This window comes from Capricornis sumatraensis, chromosome 20, assembly GCF_032405125.1.
Source record: "Capricornis sumatraensis isolate serow.1 chromosome 20, serow.2, whole genome shotgun sequence".
Lineage (NCBI taxonomy): Eukaryota > Metazoa > Chordata > Mammalia > Artiodactyla > Bovidae > Capricornis > Capricornis sumatraensis.
In genome coordinates, this window is record NC_091088.1 from 40,798,625 (window position 1) to 40,809,860 (window position 11,236).

An 11,236-nucleotide genomic window follows, 5' to 3' on the forward strand; every position below is an offset into this window, starting at 1 on the left:
AGGACACATTTAGCAGGCACAAGAACATTGAGACTTAATATGGATAACCACCGCCCAGTTGTTTTTTTTATTAAACTGAAAGAGAACTTCCAATTTTAATCTTACCTTTTTTAGTAATGTGAACAAGGATTTTGTTCCTTTTGTTAGAATACTATGGCAAGACATGCGGATAATTGTGCTGGTCCAGATGGTGTAGAAGGGGAAAATGGAGGAGAAACGAAGAAGAGTAAACGTGGAAGAAAGAGAAAGATGCGTTCTAAAAAGGAGGACTCCTCTGACAGTGGTAAGTGACTTTTGTTTCTTGAGTTAGTTGAAAGTGGCAGGTTTTGGTGCAGAGTTTACAGTGTATTTACGTAAGGACGTGCTGGAATACAGATAGGTCATTCTCTCATGCTTCCTTTAAACCTCTAATATATTTACAACAGCAGTTAGCTTATTTCCAGAGCAATTTTTTTTTTCTTACAGTGTTCCATTGCTTGATAAGAAATGTTATGTTCAGTTAAAGCTGAAGCAAAATTAATATCTTTATACTCAGTTTACTCAGATTAGTGATATTCTAAGGCCAGCAGAGTTTCTTTTCTATGTTCATAGCTTTTACATTTAGGAAGCTGGTCTAGATTTGAGCAGTGAATCTAATGGACATGAAGAAGGTTGCTTAAGCATCCTGACCAACTTCTGGTTTGACTGCCTGTGTCAGCCTAGCCTTGAGATGTGTTGATCAAATCCATGAAGGTCAGCCTTTCTCTTCCTACCTTAATCTCCCCATTTATAATTTAAAACTTTGCCTATTTTCCTACCACTGATGTTCTTTGGGGTGTTAGTCATGAAATCCAGGCAGAAGGTATATGTGTTGAGGTGCTAGACTCATGAAGTGGGGTGGAGAACAAGAGTGTTGGTAATGTAGGAGTCACATTTGATGATATAAACTCATTCCAAAGTGTGAGGTTTTATAATGTGGATGCTTGGGCTACTGGCACCTAGTTGAGAAGGCACATCCGTGGCTTCAGTGTTTGAGACTTGTGGAAAAGGGTGTAGAGGAGTTCTGTTTTGGGGAAGCTGCTTACAGATAACGCCTGATGGATTTCTGAGAAGCTCTAAGTTTGTCTTCTATGTTGCTTGTCAGAAATAGTGGGAAAGGAAATGAAATTTCTGAAAACTGAATATATCTATCACTTTATTGGTTTTATTATAAAAGTTGTTCATGAAAATACTAGGTCTTTTATATTTAAATATATAAGAAAGTCCTTTTTGGTTTTTTATCTTAATAAAGCCTTCACTTTTCTATTCAGAACTTTTTATGGGAGAATATTCATCTAAGCATAGAGTAATTTAATTTTTGCTGCCTTCTTTAGTGGAAAATCTTGGGTTTTAAGTGAATGCCTCCTTTAAAATGTCACTTTGCTTAATTTTCTTTTTTCACTTTGTTTAATTTTTATAAAAGCACATCACACTCTACTGAGAATCATTGTGGAATCCCTTTGTTTGGTAAAGAAATTGAGTAGACTATTGGGAGGTGCCAAGGAATGTCAGTGGGCTTCAAGAACCAGCAGAGCTGCCCAGATAAACTTGAGCTTCAGGACACCTGTATCAACTCTTGGCTGCCGAGCCTTCTCCGGCCACAGACATTCCTTTTTTCTCATGGTACTGCCGTGGTCACTTCCGTGGCTCATCTCCCAGCAAGACCGGCTCCACTCTCCTGATTGCACTTTTACCAGAATCAGCTGCACAGTTTAATGACAGTTCCTAATAGGTTTCTATGATTCCTCCTTTCGTCTTCGGCACTGGAGAAGACAGGAGGAGGAGTTGCATAGCTTTGTTTGGGGCCTGTTGTCTCTTCATCCCAGGATGTTTGGACTGGTGAAGGCCAGAATCTTATTTGTTCCCTCCCAGAAGTTCTGTCTGTTGGTCATCAACAGAAATTGACCCCCAGAGTCTAATGCTGTTTTCAAGGCTTTTAACCAAAATCTCTCCAATCCAATAAGCTTTTGACCCTATTGACTTTGTGTGCTTCTCCCCCTGCCCCCCCTCAGTTCTGACTGAATTTGTTTAGCTTTCTAGGCGTTGGGCCAACCTAGGCAGTAGGGGGCTTGAATAAGTTCAGCAGGGAAGCATGTCGTTCTTGACACGCTGCCACGGACCAGTACGTTCCCCACATTTTCACTTAGGATTTCAGTCACTTGACAAGGCATTTTGTCCCAACGATCAGGCGTTTACCCACAGATTTCTAAATTTAAACATTGGGTGTGAGTGAAAAAGAATGTGCTTGTAACCTGTGCTGCTTGGAGGAAGGCAGGCAGGATATCTTTGTGCCATGGCAGTGGGGGAGGGGTAGGAAGAGCTCTCCAGTTGCCTCAGGTGTGGGTGGCAGAACATCCCCAAACTGCGGTTAGTTGTGTCTTATAAATCACTTCAGTTTCTGTTTTTATAAAAGGAGGGTAATGCCTCTTACTTAATGAAGCCTATATGGAATCATGGAGAATTTTTATAAACTCTGATGTCTAGTGCAAAAAGCATCTGTGATGATGTGGTAGAATGTAAGTTGCAGAGCACAATTACAGGCATTAGCTCTTTGTGATCCTTGAGAGTGCTTTAGAGATTACACAAGGAAACTGAGGTTCAATGTGGTTATCATCCCAGGTCACACACTTAGGAGATCTGAGACTCAAAACTGAATTATCAGGCTCTTCATCAGTGTTCTTTCTCCAATAAGTCCCTCTCCTTTTATGTGGTAATTGCTTTAGAGAGAAGGTCAGGGAGTTAGGAGGACCCACTGGGTTTGGGACAGCAGGGAATTAAATCCCCAAATTTGACCTCAACACTTTTCCTAGTGAATGGGACCTCATGGTGCTTCAAGAACTTTATACACACACACACACACACAGCTTCCACTACTCTTTAGGGGTCCATCTCAGGTTTAGTGTCCTGTTTTATCTGTGTATAGTAGGTAGAGGGAACATTTGTTTCATTTTGAGCTTAAAACACCACTTGGCAGGGGTGTTTATATAACTGGCATAAGTTGGAGTTGCCTTTAAGAATTTGAAACTCAGTATTCTGATATCTAAACCAAAAGAATATCCAGTCCACATAAAATATGAATAATGGTATTCAAGTTGATTTGCTTATTAATTTAGTATTAATACCAGCTTACTTTCTTTAGTGCTGAAAACAAAAATTCCAGTGAAATGTAATTTTTAAATGGGCTATTAACAATGAAAATAAACATTTAACCAGACTTCACAGAATACGTGATTATTTATGTGTTGCTTTTCCTTCCACCACTCGTCTCCTTGCCCCACCACCTCTTCTTCCTGATTTCATGAGAAGAAAATGCTGAGCCAGACTTGGATGACAATGAGGATGAGGAGGAGCCTGCCGTGGAGATTGAACCCGAGCCAGAGCCCCAGCCAGTGACCCCAGCCCCACCACCTGCCAAGAAACGGAGAGGACGCCCCCCTGGCAGAACTAACCAGCCCAAACAGACCCAGCGTAAGTTGCTTGTCTCAGCTCAGTCGGCTGGCGTCCTCTCCTAACATGGGGAAGCCAGACAGGTCCTTGTTCTCTGGATAGATGGGAACCGAGCCATGAGAACAAGTTAAGGTCACACTGGGAACAAATTCTCAGGAAGCGATTTTTTAGTTTTTTATTGGGGAACATCTGAGAAAGTCCCTAGAGGATTGTTAAGTTTCAGGAAGATAAAGTCCAGAGTCAAAGGGTACTTACTATGAAATGGGTATTGTCAGTGTCAGAGGGTTTTACAAAACAATTAAGAGTCTTAGCTGGTAAAATTGACATGGTAATGAATGTAATGTATAAGAGCCAAATTTTAAAGGATGGAGGAATAAAGGGATTTCCATGATGACAGTGTCCCTCCTAAGAAACCCAGACCCATGGATTCTGTTGCTGCCTTCCTGATTTATGAGAAGACATTGGGGAGCAGTCCTGTACTGGACATGGCCCTTGTAATTGCAGGCTCTAGGGAGTCTCAGGTGTCTGTTCTATTCATGAATCTCCTAAAAGCTGGCAATTCTTTTTCTTTCTTCAACAAATGCAGTGTTTCATCTGTTTTTTTAATATGTTCCTTGAGCCCCATGTCAAAATGTCTTATTACAGAGGGGTGGTGGGGGAACTATTTGACCTACAAAGATTTGAGTGAACAAACTGGTGGTAGAACCCTTGGTGTTGGACAGCTTCAGACGCAAATATATCAGGTTCTGGAACTTCTCTGGAGGTTCATGGCTAAGACTGCACTCCCAATGCAGGGGCCCCCAGGTTCAATCCCTGATCAGGAAACTAGATCCTGCAGGCCACAGCTAAGCTCGTGTGCTGCAACTAAGACCTGGCGCAGATAAGTTTGTTAAAAGTGTCGGGCTCTTGCGCTGCAGGTGGGGCATCTCTGAGACAGGCCTGCCCGTGCCCTCCACTCTGAGGCCTTCCTTGACTCGTGCGCCCTGCATGTTTTGCCTGTGTCACACTGACTGTTGTGAAGCCCTAATCTATGAGATACAGGAAAGCTTAAGGTTTTTAACACATGATTTGGGAGGCATATGAAGAGGAATGTCAATACTTTGTTTTTTGGTACTATCTAGAGTATTTGGGCTTTGTGTATGGCCACATTATAGGTTAAGTCTTTTTTATTGATGTTCTCTATATCAAAACTGAGGCTTTCCTGTGTTGCTGACTTTCATTTAGTGTCAAGTCTGAAAAGACCCTTGCAATTCTTGGGGGCTTTAATGGAGCATTTGTTTTCTTCATGCTCTTCTTTGCCAGCAACAGCCATCATTCAGGTCGAAGACCAGAATACAGGTGCAATTGAGAACATTATAGTTGAAGTCAAAAAAGAGCCCGATGCAGAGCCTGCAGAGGGGGAGGAAGAGGAGGCCCAGCCAGCTGCCACAGATGCCCCCAACGGAGACCTCACGCCTGAGATGATCCTCAGCATGATGGACCGGTGATGGCAGGGCCTTGCTCCTTGCCAGGACTGCTCTGGGCTGTGTTTAAACGGCCTGCATCTTAATTTTTCTCCCTTCTTTCTTCTTCTGGCTTTGGGAAAAGCATCATTTTACCAAACATACTGAGAACTAAAACTTCAAGGATGATGTTAGAAAATGTGATTTAACTAGAACTTGCTGTTTGATGTTAGCAAATCATGGAATGTTCTGAGTCCCTGAGGGTTTACTGTGAAGTGCTGAGGACAGTGTTCACGCCTCCCTGGTTTTCTTAGCTGGAAACAGAGACATTGAACCCTCTCTCTTGCAATGGTAAACCACTCCAGAAACCACCACCGGGTTTCCCAGAGTTCTTACAGTCTTCTTCCCAGGAGAGTTTTTAATTGTAAATGCAGACTTGGGAAGGACTTAAACTTTTAAACTGGTTTTTGCTTTTGCTTTTCCCTGACTCCCTTTGCTTGGAGTCAGCTGCACACCAGTAGTATGGCATGCTACGATTGGTTTCTGTCCTGAAGACTTTGCCTCTTTCTTGGCAAAGTTTCTGGTATGGTCAAGCTTGTAAATAACTTTTTTTACATTTTAATCTTTTCCATTAATTACGAGGTTGAAAAGAAGTGCAGTGTAAGAAAACCCAGCATTTTAATTACTTGCAAATTAAGTTACTACAGACGGTAGTTTGTAAACGTGGACGAGGAATTGGATCACAATCATGTCGCAGAACGGCACCGAGACTGCTGCCCGCTAGTGACGGACACCCACATGGAACATCACGATTCCAACCCATGGAGCCAGCATTTGAACCTTGTACAATTAACTTTCAGTTATGATTTCCCATCTACATTTTCTTTGCTTTGTTCGTAGCTGAGTTTCGTGTTTTATAAATCCTCTGTTGAAGCAGAAGGGTGATTATGAGTGGGTCACAGCAGCTCTTAAAAGCTGGGCCAGGAAATTTCACTAGGTCAGTAATTTAAACTTCGGATCTTCAAAAAAATAATAATGTGAAGCAAAACCAACTCAAAGTGATTCTTGCACATGAACTGTCACATGTTTAAAATGTGTTTTTTAGAGAGCCTCAGTCTTGCTGATTTCAACACTTTTTTCTTCTGTGTATTGCTTTTAAGAGAGCCATCAGTTAGCTATCAGACTCTAGGTTGATGCATTTTGTACTTAGCTGTACTGTGTGATATTTTTCATTATTTTAGGACGCCAACATGAGACCTGTAATAAAATATGTAATGGGGTTGAAAGCTGGGGAGGAGGATCTACTGCTGTACAGCTAATAAATCATAACGGATTAACAAGCGCTCCGAACACCCCCACTTGTGTGATTCCTGCCTAACCAGGGGCCCAGAGGGGTCTGTGTGCATAATCTCAGACAGCTCAGGCCTCTTTCAGAAGCAAGCTGTGCTTCCAGGATGACCACTTCTGTCTAGCAGATGGGCGATCATCTTGGCAAGTGATGGAATATTGAGGGCATCCTGCTACAAGTTTTAATGCCCCAAAAGTGTATGAGTAGAGATGTGAGTCTATACAGCTGCCAGCCCCCATGATTCACATAAAGAGTGGATTCCCTGTGGTAGAGCAGGTGGACCACAGAGCTTAAAGAAAAAGGGGCCAGTGGGGAGCTCTGGCCTCAAGATCTCAGCTCAAGATTTCCCTGGTGGTAAAGTGGATAAGAATCTGCCTGCCAATTCAGGGGACATGAGTTTGATCCCTGGTCCAGGAAGATTCCACATGCCGCATGGCAACTAAGCCCGGCACCACAGCTACCAAAGCCCACGCACCTGGAACCTGTGCTCCACAGCAAAAGAAGCCATTGCAGTGGGAAGCCGGTGAACCTCAGCGAAGAGTAGTCCCCGCTCAGCACCACTAGAGAATGCATTCACGCAGCAGCAGAGACCCAGCAGAACCCAGATGCAAACAGATTAATAATAACTTTTTAAAAAATTGGCTCACAGAGAACTGGGATCAGTGCATCAAGCTTTGCTAAATGGCAGGGGAACAGAGAGAAGCTGGACCCTGGGGAAGTTCTTCTCTTGTCTGCCCTAGAGAAACTCACTTGAAAGGGGAGACCGATGTGCCCCTACCAGACTGCGGGGAGAGACCTAGAGAGCATAGCTCCCTGTTAGCACCTGGGAAGCAGGCTGGGAAGGGAATGCGTTAGGAAGTTTCTGTGTTGATGAATTACCATCTTGCTGTTGGCCATTTCTGAGCAGATTGCTCTGGCAGACCCATTGTAGGTGAAAGCTTTGGCCACAAATTACAGGGTTTTTTGGTTACTGAAGTATAGTTGATTTATAATGTTGTGTTACTTACTGCTGTCCAGCAGTGTGATTCAGTTATATATACATTCTTTTTTTTTAAAAATACTCCTTTCCATTTTGGTTTATCATAGACTATTGAATATAGTTCTCTGTGCCATACAGTAGGACCTTTTTTTTTAATCCATTCTATATATAAAAGCTTAACATCTGCTGATCTCAGCCTCCCTCTCTGTCCTTCCCTCTTGGCAACCACCAGTCTGTTCTCCATGTCTGTGATTCATAGATAAGCTCATTTGTGTCATATTTGAGATTCCACATATAAGTGATAGCATATGGCATTTGTCTTTTTCTGATTTACTTCATTTAACATAATTTCTAGTTGCATCCATGTTGCTGCAAGTAGCGCTTTTCATTCTGTTTCGTGGCTGAGCAGTATTCCATTGTGTATACATACCACATCTTCTGTATCTGCTGATGGGCATCTAGGTGGCTTCCATGTCTTGGCTATTGTAAATAGTGCAGGTAGGAACATAGGGTGTGTGTATGTGTTTGAATTATAGTTTTGCCCAGATATGTGCACAGGAGTGGGATTGCTGGATCAAATGTTTTTTTATGATGGCCATTCTGACTGTTAAGAAGTGGTACCTCACTGTAGTTTTGATTTGCATTTCTCTAATAATTAGTGATGTTGAATATCATCATGTGCATATTGGCCATCTGTGCTTCTTTGGAGGAATGACTTAAGTCTTCTGCCCATTTTTGGGTTGGATTGTTTAATTTTTCATTGTTGAGTTGTATGAACTCTTCATATATTTTGGAGATGAAGCCCTTGTCAGTTGCATTATTTGCAAATATTTTTTCCATTCCATATGTTGTCTCTTATATTTTTTATGGTTTTCTTTTCTATGCAAAAGCTTGTAAGTTTGATAAGGTCCCATTTGTTTAATTTTGTTTCTGTTTCTATTGCTTTGGGACACTTGACTTAAAACATTGGTACGATTTATGACAGAATGTTTTGTCTATGTTTTCTAGGAGTTATATGGTGTCTTGTTCTGTTTAAGTCTTTCAGTCATTTATGGGTTTTTTTGCGTATGGTGAGAGGGTGTGTTCTAATTTCATTGATTTACTTGCAGCTGTTCAACTTCCCCAGCACCACTTGCTATAAAGACTTTTTCTCATTGCATATTCTTGCCTCCTTTGTCAAAGATTAATTGACTGTAGGTGTGGGCTTATTTCTGAGCTGTCTCCTCTGTTCCATTGATCCATGTGTCTGCTTTTGTGCCAGTTCTGATTATTGTAGCTTATAGTCTGTCTCAAGTCTAGGAGGGTTATGCCTCCTGCTTTGTTTTTCTTTAGGACTGCTTTGGCAATTCTGGGTCTTTTATGGTTCCATATGAATATTAGGATTCTGTGTCCTAGTTCTGTGAAAAATGTCGTCGGTAATTTGATAGGGATCGCATTAAAACTGTAGATTGCTTTGGGTGGTGTATGGACATTTTGACACCATTACTTTTTCCAATCCAAGAGCAGGGGATATGTATTTCTTTGAATTATCTTCAGTTTTCTTTATTAATGTTTTATAGTTCTCATCATATTTAAGTCTTTCACTTCCTTGGTGAAGTTTATTCATAAGTGTGTTGTTTTTGGGGGTTATGATTCTAAGAGGTATTGATTTTTGTACATAACCTTTCTGATGTTTTATTGTTGGTGTAAAGAAGTAACAGCCAATTTCTCTATGTAATCTTGTATCCTGCTACCTTGCTGAATTCATTTATCAGTTCTAGTAGCTTTTGTGTGGAGTCTTTAAGGTTTTCTATATATAGTATTATTTCATCTGCATATAATGATAATTTTACCTCTTCCTTCCAATTTGGATACCTTTTATTTTTCTTGTCTGGTTACTGTGGCTGGGACTTGCAATGCTGTGTTGAATAGAAGAGGTGAAAGGGGGCATTGTTGTCTTATTCCAGGTTTTCATGGGAAGGCTTTTAGCTTTTCACCATTGAGTATTATATTGGCTGTGGGTTTGTCATAAATAGCTTTTATTATCTCAAGGTAATTATATATAGGGTGCTTTTCTTTTTTTGGCCACACCTCATGGCATGAGGCACTTCCCTGACCAGGGATCGAAGCTGTTGTCCCCCTGCATTGGAAGCATGGAATCTTAGCCACTGGACCACTAAGGAAATCCAGGGGGTTTTAAGCAGAATTTGAACTTACCGGTTTTCAGTGAAAAGTAAGTAACAGAAGACTAGATGTGTGAAGCCTTTGGCTGGTTGGTAGTGTTCATGCAGTGAGATCTCCCAGGAAAATTGGCATCATCTGGGACTATGAACCAGGCAGTCAGCAACTTGGATTGACTGTTAGTGGCCTGAGGCTGTCAGGGCATTTGGTCTCTATCCCATGCATGGGCTAACCCCTGCTGCCACCAGGGAGCAGAGTGCCTGCTGCCGGAGTTGTTTCAGTCGGCAGGCAGCTTTTTAAAAATTTTTTAATAATTGGTTTACAGTGTTGTGTTTCTGCTGTACAGTGAAGTGAATCAGCTATATGTATACATATCCCCTCCCTCTGGGACCTCCCCCCACCTCACCTCCATCCCACCCATCTAGGTCATCACAGAGCACCGAGCTGAGCTTCTTGTGTTTTATAGTAGCTTCCCACTAGCTAGCTATTTTTATAAAATTTTTTAATTATAGAGAATTCCCTGGTGGTCCAGTAGTTGGGACTCCATGTTTCCACTACAAGGAGCCCAAGTTCGACCCCTGGTTGGAATACTAAGATATTGCAAGCCATGTGGCATGTCCCCCCACCCCAAATAAATTTTTTTAATATAATAGAAAATCTTTTAATAGAACAGCAAGCAGTTTACCTGCTTTTTCAACATAGCTTTTCTATTATTGTGTGTGTTCAAATTGTTTACAAGCAGATTGGTTTTGCTTGGGGAGGGGGCAAGAAAAATGACATTCTGATGCAGATAAGGCTGAAGGGGATTCCCTACCTACCTCCCTACCCCTTCTCACCATTGGCATATCCCCACGATACATCCTGTGTGACTCCATTAAATGTAAAACCTCCCAGTGCTCCACACCAGAGAGCTTTTGACAGGAACCTTGTGGCACTTCTGGGAGCTGCAGCCTGGCCTTTCATCCTGTACTGCTGGAACAGGCGGGGCTTATTCCTCATTATGAGCTTTTAGCATTTCTTGAGTGCCTACAGGGTGTCATGCTGTCTAGAACACACAGACGGTCTTGAACAAATTGAAGGCTTCTCTGCTTGAGTCACTCACTTGAGGGAGCTGAGTCCCATGTGTTCACTGGGCCTCTGATGGCAGTCAGGTTTGTTTTGTCACTGCCACCCTGACGGAGATGTGTGGCTAGCCTAGCACCCCTGTCCTAATCTCCAGCTGGTCCTGGTTTCCTCCTCCACAGCCCTCTGCTTGTTCCCATAGCACTCACTAGACTAGGGCTGATGCTACCAGTGTGGCTGTTGGTCTCGAGAATCCCGCCACCTAGGAGCAGCTCGAAGCCTTTGGCATTTATTCCCTCTTGTATTTCTCATTCGAATCATTCTGAACAGAAAAATCCCAGGGAGGGAGGTTTTCTGTCCTTCTGTTCTGGAGTCTTAAGTTTGTCCCAGTAAGACTTGGCAACTGTGAGTGTTCACTGAGTTCCAGATACTATTGTGAGCACTTCTCTTAATAAACATTTAATCTTGACACTCCGAGGTAAGTTTAAAGTTCCAGCTTAGAAAACAGGAACTGGAAGCCCTAAACAGAAAGATGAGGTGATTTACTCAGTGTCAGACAGCTGTTAAGCAGAGTCAGGACTTGAATTCAGGCAACGTACCTTCAGAACTTTCATTCCTGACCACTTGGCCATACTGTGTGTGAGCTCACGCCTTAGAAGCAGTTGATAGCTTCTGTGGTCTTCCAAGAGTCTTAACTTGAACTCCCTCCTTTCAGATTGGGAGGCAGCAGAGCAGGACTTCCTCTTGCCTCTGTTGGCAGGAACTTAGCTCCCTCTCCAA

General features: G+C 42.3%; 1 protein-coding gene across 4 annotated transcripts in view; it reads left to right on the plus strand.

Annotated features, from left to right (window-relative positions):
* CTCF (CCCTC-binding factor) overlaps nucleotides 1–6,226 on the plus strand; it is a 41,954-nt gene extending 35,728 nt beyond the window's left edge. For 2 of the 4 annotated variants that reach the window (XM_068992982.1, XM_068992983.1), the window contains 3 exons: nucleotides 148–283; nucleotides 3,325–3,486; nucleotides 4,768–6,226. In XM_068992982.1, the coding sequence (XP_068849083.1) occupies nucleotides 148–283; nucleotides 3,325–3,486; nucleotides 4,768–4,952 (483 nt within the window). In that variant the 3' untranslated portion in view covers nucleotides 4,953–6,226. Of the gene's footprint in view, nucleotides 1–147; nucleotides 284–3,321; nucleotides 3,487–4,767 lie in introns of all 4 variants that reach the window. The other 2 variants (XM_068992985.1, XM_068992984.1) reach the window with 2 other exon arrangements.
* The last annotated feature ends 5,010 nt before the right edge of the window (nucleotides 6,227–11,236 follow it).